The following is a 16,364-nucleotide window of genomic DNA, read 5'->3' as shown; positions in this document are numbered from 1 at the left end:
ATATGCCTGAGTTTTTTTTTAATTCAAAGTTAAAAACAAGACAAAAATGTTTAAATGACAAGTACTTCACTTTTATTCTTACTCTTGGCATCAAGAATCACTTTGAAATGATAACAACGCTGTTACTAACAAGAGGGCTGATGATGCTCATCAATGTGTCTTCTTCTTGTCACCTCAAGAAAACAAATCTAATAATGTTCTTATACCGAGGATATCATAGATTACTTGTTGTTACAGAGTGACTGGGTTCCTGTGAATTTACAGCACTATACTGTAAATGCATTGTACATACAGAAATGAGGTAACTTGAATATCACAGGAGTCAGTCATCTCCTGTGCAATGAAATACACCTGCTCTATCCATAATTATCTGTAAAATTAGCCATTTTCCCCCTGCATCACCAGAGCTTGATTTTCATTGTATTTAGGTTTGCACAATTAGCCAATTTTTATTTCTCTTACATAAGATAAGAGCTTCAATTTTATTAAAATGGCAGGCAACAAGTTTCAATTCAAATGCTAATAAAAAAAAACTGTTTAGCCTGCCCTTTGCAAAGAAAAAAAAACTAAATCTTTGACATGCAACATTAGCACAGAGAGAAAAAAAGCCATTACCACCTACTACCACCTAAAATATCAGGTACTACTAACTGGATCTGGCCCTGAAAGGTCCTGGGTGAACTGAGGCATCCTGCTGAGAGCAAACAGTAAAAGCTGAGGTGTGAATTAAAGATAGCAGCAGAGCGATTGAGGCGGGGGGAGAGAGAGAAACGCAGCATTTCTGTTGTGCAGTGCTTTTGTTCGTTGTTTGCTGCAGGCCTATTGTTTGCTGTTGGTGTGTTTTGTTACCATTGCCTGTTTCAGCATCTCTGTTTCAAAGAGCTGAACACTGCTGCCTCTGTTTTCCTAATCCCCCACCCCCCCCAACTCACTGACCGGACCACGAACGCGGATGTAGTGGGCATTAAGGTCACTTATGTTTTTCCAGCTGCCCCATCCAAGTAAAAGTCAGCTTTAAATACTAACAGCAGAGAACATACTGAGGCATCTTAAACAGCGATGTCTCTGGACTGTTACTGAAACACTCCTGGAGACATAAATCCATGAAATAAAATAAAAAATCTGTTAAATTAATGACAAAAAAAAATTAGATTTAAAAAAGAAGACCTATAAGCTGCATCTTTTTGAGGTATCTGTTGTTGACATTTGGACTCCCCCTCACATGAACACTGAATGCATGGTATGCACTTCCACACAGCCCGTATTAGATGCTGAGCTGTTACTGCAGCTTTCACTGTGTTTGGTGCTCCTTCCCTCCGCAAGTGAAGTTTGTCTCTTCCGACTGAAAAGTTTCAATCCACATTTCCAAACTCCCTCTGGTCCTTTTTGTGAGCCGTGCTGAAGAAGAGACATACGGAGGAACGAACATTGGACAGACGAGTGTAAGGAGCTGAATATCAGGACAGCTGCAGCCAGCTCAGGTCGTCTGATCTGTCAGAGAGAGAAAAAATATTTGAAAAAATGCTTTTATGTGGATTTCCACTTATCTTGTGTAATTCTGCCTCCATTCACCAGCACAGTGAATTTTAAATCAATCACCATGCGATGTGCTGACTTTCAGCTTTAATTCAAGATGTTTAACAAAAGTATTGCAATAGATACATCCATTTTTAAAACCTTTTTTATACATAGCTCCCTTTTTTTCAGAGGCTGAAAGTTAATTGGACAGATGACTGTCAGGTGCTTATATGACCTTGAAGGTCTGTTCTCTTGCTATTCATTCAGAAATTAAGCAGAAACAACGTCTTCCTGGAACTCCCAATATGAGGTCCAGAGAGATACCAAAGCAAGTGAGCGAGTGAGTCATCATTAGATTGAAAAACCAAAAAAAATTAGGAGTGGCTGAATGAACATTCTAGCTCATTCTTAAAACTGTAAGTGCAGGATGATGGAGGCTATGTAAAGTAACTTCACAACATTCAGCATTTAAAAGTCAAGAATACTCTTCAGGAGGTATCATTGTTATGGTCAACAATCAAGAGATGCCTTCAAGAATGGAAACACAGTGCGTTTACAACAAGCAGGTCAGATCAGACTTTACCAGAAAACATGTAAAGAGAAGATGCAGCTCTAATATAATGTTTGGACAGATGAAACCAAGATTAACTTGAAACATGGTGACAGCGTTAGGGCATGGGCATGTATGGCTGCCAGATCATCTGTTTATTGATGATGTGACTGCTGCTAGAAGTAGCAGGGTCTCAGAAAACATTTTTTCTGAGCGTTAAACAGGATATGCTGTATTTTGAAATTAAGATGCTCCTAGCTAACAAATGTGTTCCATATTTCTTAGTCAGATATGCACCTCATTCATCATGTTTGGTTTCAAAACAAGATGATATCATGCGCAAAAAAGACACTGACCTATGCAGACCTATGCAGGGACTTCTCTAATGATGCCATGAAAAACTGTTTTCAAATTTTAGTGATCTGAGATTTTTACAAAGCCTATGAAAAGTTTGATTGAGCCCATGTGAGAAGCATGCATGTTCTACCCAGATCCCAGCCATCACCAGAGACAAAAGGAGTATTTGTGTAGTTAGAATTTGTCTGAATCTCTTTTGAATGCTACGTGTAATAAAGGACAGCTTGAAACAAGGTAATGGCATGATTATCCGAACAATGTCTGGACATCATGTGTCAAAACAGCTTTGAAGTCATGTTCCTGACCACCTGTGGTGTCTAACTTAAACAATGAAACTCTGTTAGATCTTTTTTTGGACTCCACCAACCTCTAGGTAAGAAACATGGCTCATTTTTCACAAAAATAAATGTCCCTACATGTCTCTCTGGAGTCATATTGTTCAGATTCAGTTTGACTAAAATAATCAGAAGATGGGAATATAGAAACAAAGTGTAAAACAAAATGAACGATTTTACATACTGGGCCTCGTTTTTTGTGATGACTTTTCCTGTTGCGAGTCTCTCAGCTACTGCCGACACTGCTGGATCAAAGTTCAGGCCAGCTGCTGCTATGACCTCCTCATCCCTACAGGGAAAAAAAACATTCCAAACATACACATCTGGGTATTTATTTAATGGTTACGTTTTTTCTATCACAGTTGAATACAGTTTTAACAACAACTTACTTAATGTACAATGCGAGGAACTTCCTGTCCTCAAACTTTCCTTTTATCACGAGCTCAGTGTATCCCTCCCCATAGCCTGCACACAGCCAAAGCAAACATTTAACAATGGTATGCAGAAACATATGAAATCTATCACAGAGGGTTTATCTACAGTGTTTTCAAGCAGTAAAATAAACAGTTTGGATGGCAAAGACTGAAAAGAAAGATGTAATAACTTCACATGAATAATGATAATAAGACACCTGATTTTTTGTGTGCCAGTAAATATTTCCGTGTGTGTGTGTATACCCACCTGTGTATCGGATGGTCTTACCCACAAGGACAGTCCAGTAGAAAGGGACTGAGTTCAGTTCAGTTGTTTTGTTTAGCATGTTCAGAGCTACTATTCTCCCTTAACACACACACAAAAAAGTTTAACATGTAAATGACATATATGGGATTTTACCCTGTAACACCCAGTGTATCATATTTTATACATGAGTTTTTGAGACCATGAATCAATAGCACAATACATTTTTAAGCAATAGCAAAAATTACACAAATGAAAATGTATATATGCAAATTGATATTTAATTTGTTATTGTTTGTATTCATCAGAATGCTTAGTAAACACTCCAGCCTGAAGGAGAGAGCAAAGGTAAGGTTGACAATGTTGATGTCAGTTTTGGAGCTTTAAGTAATATAAATTGACCCAGAATTCTCGTGAATTTAGTCCCGCTTCCCATAGATGACGTTTTAACAGCTTTTGTGCTTCCCATGGTAAATGTCAAACATTGATTTTGTGCATCAAAGTCTCTTTGTGAAACTTTCCAGTTAAGTTTATATGTTTCCTGCTTTACCCTGTGCTTGTGCCATCTGCCAGTGTCCAATGTTAACCATCCTGTTTTTAGCCATGGCCAGTGGGAACATGGCCAGATCACCGCCACAGAAGACATCGGGGACATTGGTGTGCATGTACTGCAGGAGGGATACACAGAGAACTGATGATCAATCTTCCAAAGCACACGTTTGGGGGAAAAGTACAAGTCAGGCTTATGTGCTGTAGATAATCGGGTGAACCACTGACCATTAGCCTACCTTGTCGACCTTTACAAAGTTTTTTGAGGTCATCTGTATTTGACTGTCCTTTAGGTACTCTGAGTTCGGCATGGTGCCTAATGGAGGAAAAATAGGAGCAGTTAATCAGGTCATTTCACTCAGTTATTTGTATACAATTGTAACAAGTCATTTAACATTAACATCAGACATATTTACAATATGCTGGCAACAGTAATATAAGTGAATATATACATATACTGACTATAAAAGCTTTCAAGAATTCTGTGTTGCTTAATAAAAGACTCATAAAAGACTCTGATATGTTTCCACTTACCAATACCTACAATCAAAACTTCAGCTGGGATAACTTTTCCACTTTTCAGCACAACCTCCTTCACCTTGAGGAAAAAAACAGAACATGACAGGAAGAACTCAGTGTTAGTATTTTTTTTTCATTATTGAAGATAAAACTGTGCTGATATTCTTATCTAAAACTAGGCGTCACAATCCTGGGCCATTTGACCCAGCCTTTTGAGTCTTAATATATTTTGATGTTTATGGTTTATGTTTAAGTTCATTAGCTTATCTAAGTTCATTTCTTTTTTGCCTATGATGCCCTGTTATAGTTCATTGTTTATTAGATTTCCCTTGTGTCTTCACGCCTGTGTTTAAGTCTCCGTCGCTCTTCATGCGTTTCATGTCTGCGTCTCATTATGTTTCCCGTTTTATTTTGAAGAGGTTTGGTGTCCCGTGTTCGTTGTGTTTAGTTTCACTTCCCCTGTGGCATCAATATGTTTATTCTAATCAGCTGTCACCCATGTGTTTCCACTTCCCCTGATCACCTCCTGTGTGCATTTTGTGTGTTTTCATTGATTCCTTGTCAGGTCGTCTGTTGAGTTCTCGTCATGCCTCCATGTTTCCAGGTTTTTGTCATGTTCAAGGTTTTGTTCTTTGCCTGTTGTGTTTAGCATTTAGTTTTTCCCAGTTTAGTTCCTGTTTCACCTCAGTGTGCATCTGCCTTTTGTTTTGTACTTTTTCCCAACCTCAAATAAACGGCTCGCCTTTTGTTATATTATAGTTTTGTTCCAAGTGTCTGCATTTGGGTCCTCTTCCTCCCTCCACATGTTCTGCCAGTGCAAATCGTGACACTGGAATGAAGTTTATCTTTATCACTTTACCTTGCCATTCACACCTCGGATCTCCGTCACGCTATCATTCATGTAGAATTTCACATTTCTCTCAATCAGCATCTACAGAAACAAGAGTGAACAACAAACAGGTAAGCTGGAGATGAACTACTGTCAGGGAATAACACGTACATCTCCATCTCTTCATCTTTCTTACCGTCATGGTGAGTTTGCCGATTTCAGGACCCAATGTATTTTGGTACGGCATTTCACTGCTGCCTATCACTGTGATACTGGAGGCTTTGTCTGTCAAGTAAGATGCCACCTCCATGCCTGAAAGCAACATGTAATTGTAGGTGCTGGAGCGAATATCAGTGTGAATAATATATTTTACTTAATATTTGACATATGATGCGAACAAAAAGACAAAGAAAAAAAGAGAAAAATAAAGCTAAAAGATGTTGACGCTGTAAATTAAATTTTTTATTTTCCTCTCTTTTGTAGGCTTTTGGGTCTATATAAAAATAGGGAAGAAAGGAAAAAAGGAAGTTTTCACAGTTAAAGCATATAATTCCACTAGCTTTGTTTTCTATACAAATCCAGGCAATACAAATGTGCACATATTAACCATAGTAGAGCTGGGCAATATAAGATTTTTTCATATCACGATATGTTTTTTTTTTTCATTTCAGGCGATAACGATATATATCACGATATAAGCCAAATAACTATATTTGTAAGATTTAAATGTGCCGTTGCTCACAAGTAAAATGTGAAATAATCAGCAGCTTGTTTTGATTTAAATATTTATTTCCCATAGTAAGTTCAACAGGGTAGATGTACTTAAGGAACATGAGACTTTTTCAGATAAATAAAGGCAAATATTGCAAACTACACAAAAGGCAACCACTAAAGCGTTTAAGTTTCAAAATAGAACAAACGAAACAGACTACTAAATTGTCAATTCCACTTAGAAACAAAATATTAATTCTAAAAATAAATCTTAGTTTGTTTTACAGAAGAACAGACAAAATTGACTAACTTTTGTCAATATCAAATAAACTGAGAACTAAAAGGAAATTCTCAATCTCTCCTTGTTGTATAGCTTAGCTTTTCAAACAGTTTTAACAGTTACTTTAGTCTGACAAAAGCCGAATGACGAATTAGCACTTTCAGTCAGAAAGCGATTTATTGTATTTCCAGACTTGCTTTCGGCACAATTTACAGTGCGTGCTACTCTGTTTTTTGTCAGACTTGAAATAGCCGAAATACCGTCACACTACGGAACTTCTATGGCTCTTCCGTTCGTCCTGTCTTTGGCAAAACGTCCTACCGTAAGTAGTTTATGCACATTTCTGCTGTCACAGAGTAATTCCAGCAGGTAGGATGTTTCACCACTTAATTTTAGCTGTTAAAGTATGCGTGTACATCACATTTACAAAGGTAGGACAGTTTGGCACATAATTTTACCCATCAGAGTATGTTTGTAGCTTATATTCACAAAGGTAGGACGCCACTGAATTTTGTGTTGTGCGCATGCGTAGAAACAACGGGTAGGATGGTTTGTCAGGTAGGATGGATTCCCAGAGCACCTGCATTGGAACCATCATCTGTTTTCTCTTCGGTAACCTTCGGTCACGCTCTCGGTTGATTTTTCTCTAGTCTGCACACTCATTTCCTCCATTACCCGGGCGCCACGGCGGCTGGCTGCTTCCCAAACAAATACACATGTGCGGCTTGGCACTTGTGCTGTACGTAACAAGTCACGTGACGTGACGCTGCGGCTGTAATTGGTGCGGCTCTGCGCTAGTTAATTTGGATTGGCTGTTCTTCTTTTTTTTAAGAGGACAAGAGAGATGAGGCCTATCGCAATAGTTTAACTTTTCTATCGAGAAAAAGTTATTTCGCAATACATATCGTTATCGTTCTATCGCCCAGCTCTAAACCATAGTAATCAGTACCAACAAATGAGGTTCCCACGAGGACAACATCGGAGCCCGTACAGGCTGCGTGGATTTGCCGGGCGTCCTCTGGCGTCTCCAACATCTTGATATTCCCCAAGTTCATGCCAGGAACATCCAGACCCTTTGCTCTAAAGGACAGGGATCAGAAGCAACTCACTCTGTTGTAAAGTAAAGTGGATGCTTCACAGCAGGAACCATGATCCTTTCTCAGATTTTTTGAAACGACTAATTATATCTTAAAGTGGTACATTTTCTCGTTTTAAACTTTTGATGTGTTTTCTATCTTCTACTGTAGGTTTATGAGATTTGCGGACCTCTGCATGCTGTTTTAGGTACCTTTTATGCAGCAACCCAGCTTTTTCAGAAAAGGTGTTGTTACTCTGAGACTCAGTTTAATAAAGTCTCCTTAGTTTTATCATAAAAGTGAATTATAATATTTTTCTTATTTAAACATTTCCATCAAATGTGCAGACTTAAAAATATATGATAAAACTGAGAGGACACTAACAATAATATTTTAGTTGGGGAATAATTGATGCCTGCCTGAGGCCAGAAAAGGTGTTTATGCTGGAGCCAAGTATGTGTTTGTACACATATTTGTGAGGTTGTCTGTACCTGCAGCCAGTTGAAATGAGGAGTTGGTCGTAGCTCTGGACTGAACCATCATCAAATGTGACCGTCTTCTTGTCTGTGTCCACGGAAAGCGCCTGCAAACACATCAGCAACCTGTTTCAAAGCATGACTCAATCACATAGATAGCAAGTCATTCCCACATGTGTTGCTGTCCGGATGAAGATTTACCTCAAGGTCATAATGTCTATGAGATAAAACACAGATGCAAGCACATGCAGGATGTTGTCATACAGGAAGTACTCACTTCTTTCCTGAGCCACACCTCTATGTCATACTGATGGAAAAACTCCATCCTCCTCATCAGGATGCTGTCGCTCTCCACGTTCATCACCTGTGAAATCAGCAAAACTCCAGTGAAGTGAAGGAAATTCATAAAGAGACTTTCATGTGTTTGTGTCGAGTTATTCGCTGTGCTGAACCTTGCTCAGACGTGTTTTGTCGTAAGGTAGGAGGTCTTCTCTGGTCACCATGATGATCCTGCCACCAAAGTTTTCCTGCCGCAGCGTCTCAGCACAAATGAGTGACGCGGCTCCTGCACTTACACAAAACAACACACACACACACACACACACAAAGGAAGCAAATCAGAGGCAACTCAGTCTAATACCTGCACGTATCCATGTACAGCATACATGTACTTTTTTGCAGGATCAGAGAAGCATCTCATTTTCCTGACACATTTATTCAAATCCCAAGGCAAAATTGTTACATTTACTTATTTGTTGAGAGGACATGGTGGAAGATGCCAGTTAAGTGCCCTATTGAAGCCACACAACCACACACACATATTGGTCCACACTCACCTCCTCCCAGCAGCAGAACAGTGTGAGTAACTCCTGGGACTGCAGTGCCCATACGCTTTATCCTTTTCTCCTGCCTGAGAGTCTGAATCATGGATCAAACACGTGGTCAGGTCATCAGTAGGTACCAACAGTGATATTTACAAACAGAAAAATTATACATGGGATATTATTTCAGTTGCCTAAAAATACACTCACGGTTGCTTTCTTAGGTTCAAATCAAATCAGCCAGTCACATGAGACAGCCCTTCAGTGCATTTGTTCACTGCAACCTTCAGCTACAAACCAGTTTCCAAAAATGTGAATCAAAATAAAACGTAAGAGTTTCTGTCAGTGATGAACTAACAAGATAAAAGCTGATATTTTAATGATTTTTAAGGGGAAAATGTGCTCAGTATGAATTTATTGACACATCACACTTAAGAAAAGCAGGGAAATCCCACTTTGTAGCATCGTCTGTTTTTAAAAACAACAAAATGATAAGTGTTTGGGGCCCAACTGTTTTAGTTTTTAAAGCAATATGCTCCCCATTCTTGATTAATCTGTGTTTTCAGCTGCAAAGGTCCTCTTTTGTTAAGATTTGTAATGTGCTAACTGTTTCAGTGGGTCACAGATTTGGGTTGCAGAAGTACCAGGAGTCTGCTATGTTGGAGTCAGATCATCAACTGGTGTTTATCGCCTCCACCATAAAAATCCAGGTTCTCCCACAGGGAGGCAATAATTTCTGCCTCTCTTTCCTTCTGTAGCTGGGTTTTAACTAGTGTTTATGAATGCAGCGGGGAGCTGTGTTCAGTGACAAAGGTTTTCAGAATTAGTTGTGTATGGCCTTCTTTCCTCGCTGAAGAGATCGATACCAGGAGATTAAAATGGCCTCATATTACTAAAACAGAAAAGGTAACCTACTTACCTTTTTATTTATGGACACGTACACTTTGCTGTTTTGAATATGGACCTTCAAAAGAGAAAATAAAAATATTTAAACAACAGCAAATGTGCTCATAAGCTTTGTCTCAGTCTGTCTCTCCGGTTCATACTTTGTGGCAAGGTAGACAGTCGATGCCGGGGTATTCCTCGAGATCGCCTGTGTGGACATTGAAACAGGAGCCGTGCCACGGGCAGCGCACTCTGTTCCCCGAAATAAAACCTGAACACACAAAGATGCGCACAAGAAAAATACAAGATGAAGACAAATTATTAAAACATAAGAAACACATATGAAGCTCAGACCAGTCTGATACCTTACAGTGTGCACAGACAAGGTAAATTTCCTTAAATGACACTTTTCTGCCCACACAAGCACCCAGACTTGACTCAAGACTGAAATACATTTATGTCACAGAAATTCCTCTTCAGACTTCCTGTCTTCATACCTTTGCTAAGTGGAGCGCCGTAGTGTGTACACTGGTTCCCAATGGCGCTGTATTTACCCCCACTGCGCGTCAGCAGCAGACCGTGATGTCCGACTTCAACTTCCATCATCCTGAGATAACAGACACACACACACACACACAGAGGTTTTTAATTTTTTAGAATAAGATAAATTTCATTGTTTGTACATCTAAGCTTGTTTAACACTTCAACTTGGTCTTTTCCTCCAGCCGTGGAAGCGTCGTGTCTGCAGGGATGGCTTTATCTGGACTGAAAAAAATATTTTTTAAGTAAAATGCACCTGAAATGTATAAAATCAGTGGTTTATGTATTAAAATAATTCATCATTAATGGGTATAAACTGAATGCATGGATTAAATGTAATGTTTTAGATTGAACTTATCCAACAAAATTATGCACAAAAATTTACATGTAATCAAATTACATAAAGTTACCATTTTGGGCATAAATATTTTTTGAATACTTTGGGCTTTTCTATTTAAAAAAAAAAAAAAAAAACACCCGATGAAAACTGTAGTCTGTGGGCCATCAACCTTTTTCTGATTCTGAAGTGTGGTGTGCCAGAAAAAGTCTGAAAACCAGAGCTTCAGTTCAGCCAGAGGGCGTGTACACACAGACAAGGTGGTCGTGTTATCCTCCTTATAAACTGTAATCACTTTTACCCCTCCCCTGTTCCAGCAGAGGCTGTATTTTTTTGATAAAACTGCAACCTTGGGGAGTTTTTGACGGGGTACAATCAATGACAAGGCCTCCTGGTAGTATTTTCACTAAAACTGATGTAGTATTGTTGGGTTTTAGACAGGTTCAATAGCCCCAGTGTCTCTGGCTCGCGTTTATGAGGCTGGTATTCACTGTCTGATCTACAGTTTTGACCAGATGGCACAGACATATATTCACTCCGGCGCTTTCATCTACTGGGACCCCCACTGTCATTTAGACCCCACAGAGTGTCTAAATAATCTAAATAAAGGGGTTTTGTGGTCAAATGCGTTTTACACTGTGAGGTACATACAGCTCAGCCCCAAGGAAAATTCCCCTTTATGTCAAAGAAAAGAAGGTTAACTACACATTAATCCCTGAGATGTCTTAATTTAAGAAAAAGAGAGGCCAAGAAATGTTGCTTTAGCAAAGAAAGAAATCTCTGAGCAAGACTCTTTGAGCTTAAAGTGTAAGAAATAAATGTGGAAAATAACAAAAAAAAAGTCTAATTTCTCAGACTGACCAGTAATAATAGAAAAAAGGGTTTATTCACAGAAATTAACCATTTTTGTGAGGACAAAAAACAACAACAAAAACGAAATAGATTGGACTCTTTGCCGGGCCGTTTCTGGTCCCTGTCCCTTTTGTTTGACATCCCTGCTATAAACCATTCAAGTGTTTTAGATGTCACACTGAGACCAGTTTAAAATTTATAGCAATAACTGTTTATGTGGTTAAAACACACAGGCATATGTTTGCAGGTTCCCCATCCCCTCCTTACTGTCCATCCTGCAGGTCTGACTCCAGACAAACCACCTCTGTCAGCTCCTCTGATGGGTTCTCTGAATCAGAGTCCGTGAGCTCTCCGCGGGCTGCCCAAACACATTATAAATAAATGAGTAAATGAATGAGTCATCAAATGAATGATCACCAGTTTACTTTCAGACACCACTCTGCTGAGGCTACTCACGCGGCTTGGTCGACATCTCTGTGATTCAGCTGTAAGAGCTCGCAGACACCCAGGCGAACCTCAGGGACATTAAAGGTTATTCAGACGCTCAGGTGGAAACAATTTGAGTCCCGCGTCACTTTGCTTTTCTCTCAGCAGCTGAACAATGGGAGTCCATTTCCAAGGGAACCAGTCCATCCCCAACCTGCATCCCAGTTGGTCCAGTGAAAAGTAGATGATTTGGCTCTAATCACCCTGGAAAGTGTCTTCGGTGAGGCAGTGAGCGGAGAGTTTGGGCACTGTGGCGGCTCATGTTCAGCCGCCGTATTGTCGCAGAGAAAGGAGACCCTGCTCTTTTGTTTTTTTACAACGGCAGCACAGAGAAAGGCTGACGAGGCTGAACGCTGAATGGAGGGGCGACAAAGCAACACTTACTCAACCACAGGTGGTTGTAATTCACTCTAAAGCCGAAACACTGAAGTCAGGCACTGTGGTCACATTCACACATGAGGCTGCACGTCTATCAGATTTTAGCCCATAGGTGCCACAAGGAATTTCATTAAGAACATCCGGTGCAAACATCAAGTTTGTCATCAACTCGGCTTTCACAAAACGTTTCTTTTTTTAACATTGTTGGGATCACAGTTGTTGGAAAACTTAAGTAGCATTCATGGCAGTGCTGTTGGATTAGATTGATGCACAAAATAAATCATCACCCTACAAGATTTATAAACCACATAGGGGTGTATAGTTAGGATCACGAAATGATGAACCATCCATAACCTTTCTGCCAAAGTCTCAGGCTGCTGGGAGACTTCCACTAAATCACTCTAATCAAGTCTACAAATGGCCTTTTTTTGTGTGCGCAGTGATAACAAAAGACAACAGAAAGGCCAAGCATAGTTCATTAACTTAGGGTGAGGAGTGTGGAGCTGAGCTGTGTACGTGTGTGTACATATGTGTGTGGGGCTAGTAGAGCTGCTGAACTGTTCAGCAGACCCAACAGTACTGCTGAAAAGATGTCATAAAGATGAAGCGAAAGTAAGTTATGAAAGCCAGGGTTGTTTTCCTTGAGAGGCAATCGTACCATTATGTGTCCACGGCCCTTTACTATCAGCTATGAGTTTATCACTTGGTGTGCGTTAGAGGGCAGAGACTAGAAACAATATATGATATATAACAGTGACCTCACAGTGACACAAGCGTCTCATGCTCTCTTTTCATAAAGCGTGTTTCCACTGAGGTATGCACTGGACATGCGTGAGGTGAACTCCGCTCAACTATTGTTATGGATTTGAAATCAACACTTCTGCTCACTGGAGGCTCTGCCGGCTCTTTCAAACTGCTCAATGCAGTCATCAGAGTCCTGCCAACACCGCAGCCGGCACAGAGGAAAGCCTGGAAATGGAGGAATGTCAGCACGTCGTTAGCTCACAGCTGCCTGACAGGAGCGGGGGCTGTTTTATGGTTCGCAGAGGCGCGCAGCAGTCAGGGTAGTGTGGACGTTTGTTTTCTACTCGTGTGATATTCACTCTTCCTGTGGGCTCTCTCGCCCTGCAGCTTTTACCGTCACCCTCAGATGATGGAGGACCTGATCTCCTTTTGCTCCCTGCACTCCCACAGTCTTGTAGCTGTATCCACAGGTGATGCCCACGCAAACACACACACACACACACACATGCAAATGTATATACATTGCATTTCAAAAAATAACTTGATAGCAGTTTAATACTTTAGCATTGTTTAAATACATGAGCCTGCACACATATTGCTACCTCTCCTCCAGGGTATTTTATCCACGACTTCCTAGACATGGCCTTGAACCAGCCCTTCAAACAGTCCTGGGATCTACTCCTCCACCACTCTTTGGTAATGACCTTTGTGGGTCTAATGCTCGGGTGTGTTTTTGCTAGCACAGTGTGAAAACATGAACCAACATACACTTTTTATAACAGGAACACATCAGTTTATTTTACACAAAAACAGGGAATAATAGATCCATCTATCTCAGTTAATAAGATACTTAAGATACTTCTCCCTTGTCCTTACAAATGTAAGTGAAAATTATGACCTCATAAGAGATCATAATGAGCTGCTTTTTGTTTTGTTTTTTACATTTTTGAATATGGAGGTAGAGTGATGCAGCTATTCACAGGATAGGATTTGATAGGATTTTTTGGACAAGACCCTGCGGAGTTGAGATGCTGGTGGGGGTGAAGATGAAAACTGAGTTCAGTGAAGTGAAGATGAGAGATGAGAGTCTGAAAAGAGATCACAGATTTAAACAACGCAGAGTGGAGGCTGATCGCCTCAAAGAAGCCAGGCAAGAAGAAAGTAGTAATGAAGAATATAACGATGTCAGTATTGAGATTGACAGCAGGGGAAAGTGGCAGTAATGAAATAAACAGACTAGCAGCCGAAGAGCCAGGAAAGCAGGCAGATGAGTGATTACAGATCTTCCTTATTGAACTTTCACATAAGCTTCATTTCTGTCATCCATTTAAAATACGAGATTTGAGTACTGTTTCATCTCCTGAGTGTAATCTAAGAACACAAGCACATAGTTGAGTCAGTCTGGTGATAGCACTCATCCCATATCCGGGTGATAACGACGAGGTCAGTGAGCGAAACCTCAGTCGTGCTGCTCTATGCTGTGATTTTACTGTCAGCGCATACAGCAGACCTGCTTTCAGGCAGCACATGGTGTGTCATGGTGCGTTTGCTCCTGACTGTGCTGCTAAGTATCTCTATGCAGGTTCTATTTTATCCAAAGACACAATGAGTTATTTATTTTTACGTGGCGAACAGTTAATCCTGCACAAGCCTTTCTGATCAAAGTTCAAGGTTCAAGTTTTATATGTTTGCATCCAGTTTTCTCAGAGTGGGTCACCACATTCCTGAGGTTACCCAACAGTATATTCTCCTTCATCAAGTTTGGCTTGTTTTTAATTTATCCAGGTACTTAATTCATTAAATTCATGCAAAAAAAAAATCTCACAGAATGTTTAGTTACATAACTATTTTACCAAACTTTATTTATAGCAATTTATTAACATTTTAAACTCTCTTCTGTTGTCATTCGGTTATTTCCTGCGGTATTATTTTCAATAGTGGGGGGGGCAGCAGCTTCGCCTCACAGCGCGCATCAATAACAGCCGATATAAAACTGATAATTATGAGATCAATCAGCAGAGCCATCAGCTGGTGTGTGCTGGCACAGATCAGCTGATCTCAGGGGACGTGTGGAGCTTGACAACCTGAAATTCATCCTCCAAATACTAATGATGGTGTGTAAAAATTAATTCATAAAAATTCATAATTATTAAAGGCTATAAAGCCTTTATTAATTGTGGTCCAGCAGGTTTCTATATATCACTTACTGACATTCATTTCTGGGTGGTCTGAAATGAGCTAATTCACATTTTCCATGATTAAAACTTGTGATTTTTGCATGATTAACGTGTAAATAAAGTGTTGTATTGCTGTCTCTTTGCATGTGCTGTTTTAACGTTTCTCTCAGGTGATCTCATGCTTCGGTTTGGCTGTGACGTCCCGCCTCTATCTGGGTTTTGCAGTGGTGTCTCTGCTGGTAGAGATCAACTCTGTTTTCCTTCATCTCAGACAGCTCCTCATCCTCTCAGGACGGAGGAACAAGCCAGGCACTGAACTCACCGCCCCTTAGCCCTCTCTCGCCTACAGCATCACCAGCTGGCTCAACCTGGGAACGTAGGTGGTTCAGGAATTCTTTTTAGCAGGAAGAAATGATCTTTTTCATGCAAGGTGGGAAAAGATCATAAAGCACCTTTTTAAAAGCATTTTGAAGCATTTTTGAATATGTTACATCAAATAAATGTTAATATTATGCAAACATAGCCTGAGTAAAGCCTCATTAATTTTTTTAATGATGGCGTCATTTATTAAGGAGAGGAAAAAGCTGTCCAAACTGACGTGGTCCCGTGTGAAAAACTAATTCCCCCGAAACCTAATAATTGGTTGTGTAACCAGAATTTTTGAGCTTAAAGTTGTGAGGCCTCCAGGAAACCATCTGCGCTCTACTTTTACTTCTTTAATCTGTTTCCTGAAAGGCCTGTTTTGTGTTTATCTGCCTGAGACTGTTGTCCAATAATCACAGATGTGCCAGTTATATCCCAGCTGCTCCCACATCAATATCTCAGATACTGAGCAAGATACTGACTACTAAGCTTTCACTGTCTGGGCCTTGCATGGTGACTTTAGTGTAGACTGGTATTTGTCAGCTTGTTTGTTCTGTTTCATCTGCAGGTTTCTGGTGTTTCGTGCCTGCACCATGGGCTGGATGAGCCACTGGCTGGCCCGTCACAGTGAACACATTCCTCGTTATGTCCTGATGATGGGGGCCGCCGGCCTGAGTCTCATCTCCACCATGAACGTGGTGATGTTTTATAAAATGTTTAAAGCGGATATCCTCAAAAACATGCGCAATACCACTGAGAACCACTAGGGGGAAGCAGAGCTGTGTTACTCCTGCACAAGTGACTTAAATCCGTTTTCTACCTCATCACGTGGTTAACGCTGCACTTGCAGTTCATTTTCTATGCAACGGACTAAGCAAATATGTTTTGTTTACAGGCGTAACT

The 16,364-nt window shown here is 40.2% G+C and overlaps 1 protein-coding gene and 1 pseudogene across 1 annotated transcript; one reads left to right on the top strand and one right to left on the bottom strand.

Annotated features, from left to right (window-relative positions):
- Positions 1 to 11: 11 nt before the first annotated feature.
- On the bottom strand, positions 12 to 11,785 carry aifm5 (apoptosis inducing factor mitochondria associated 5). The gene is made up of 19 exons (XM_084941266.1): positions 11,770 to 11,785; positions 11,581 to 11,671; positions 10,082 to 10,191; positions 9,746 to 9,855; positions 9,619 to 9,663; positions 8,715 to 8,796; positions 8,331 to 8,443; positions 8,156 to 8,242; positions 7,894 to 7,985; positions 7,276 to 7,406; positions 5,532 to 5,647; positions 5,366 to 5,437; positions 4,522 to 4,585; positions 4,227 to 4,303; positions 3,989 to 4,106; positions 3,442 to 3,540; positions 3,150 to 3,225; positions 2,945 to 3,049; positions 12 to 1,491 (listed from the first exon to the last, which is right to left on the bottom strand). Exons 1-19 carry the CDS (start codon positions 11,783 to 11,785, stop codon positions 1,458 to 1,460), a joined length of 1,638 nt encoding a protein of 545 aa, XP_084797392.1. The 3' UTR covers positions 12 to 1,457.
- Positions 11,786 to 13,036: 1,251 nt separating this feature from the next.
- Positions 13,037 to 16,228, top strand: LOC146379318 (TLC domain-containing protein 2-like; annotated as a pseudogene).
- Positions 16,229 to 16,364: the final 136 nt, after the last annotated feature.

This window comes from Perissodus microlepis, chromosome 10, assembly GCF_051167445.1.
Source record: "Perissodus microlepis isolate ML-2025 ecotype Zambia chromosome 10, ASM5116744v1, whole genome shotgun sequence".
NCBI lineage: Eukaryota > Metazoa > Chordata > Actinopteri > Cichliformes > Cichlidae > Perissodus > Perissodus microlepis.
This window is presented reverse-complemented; position numbering and strand designations above follow the sequence as displayed.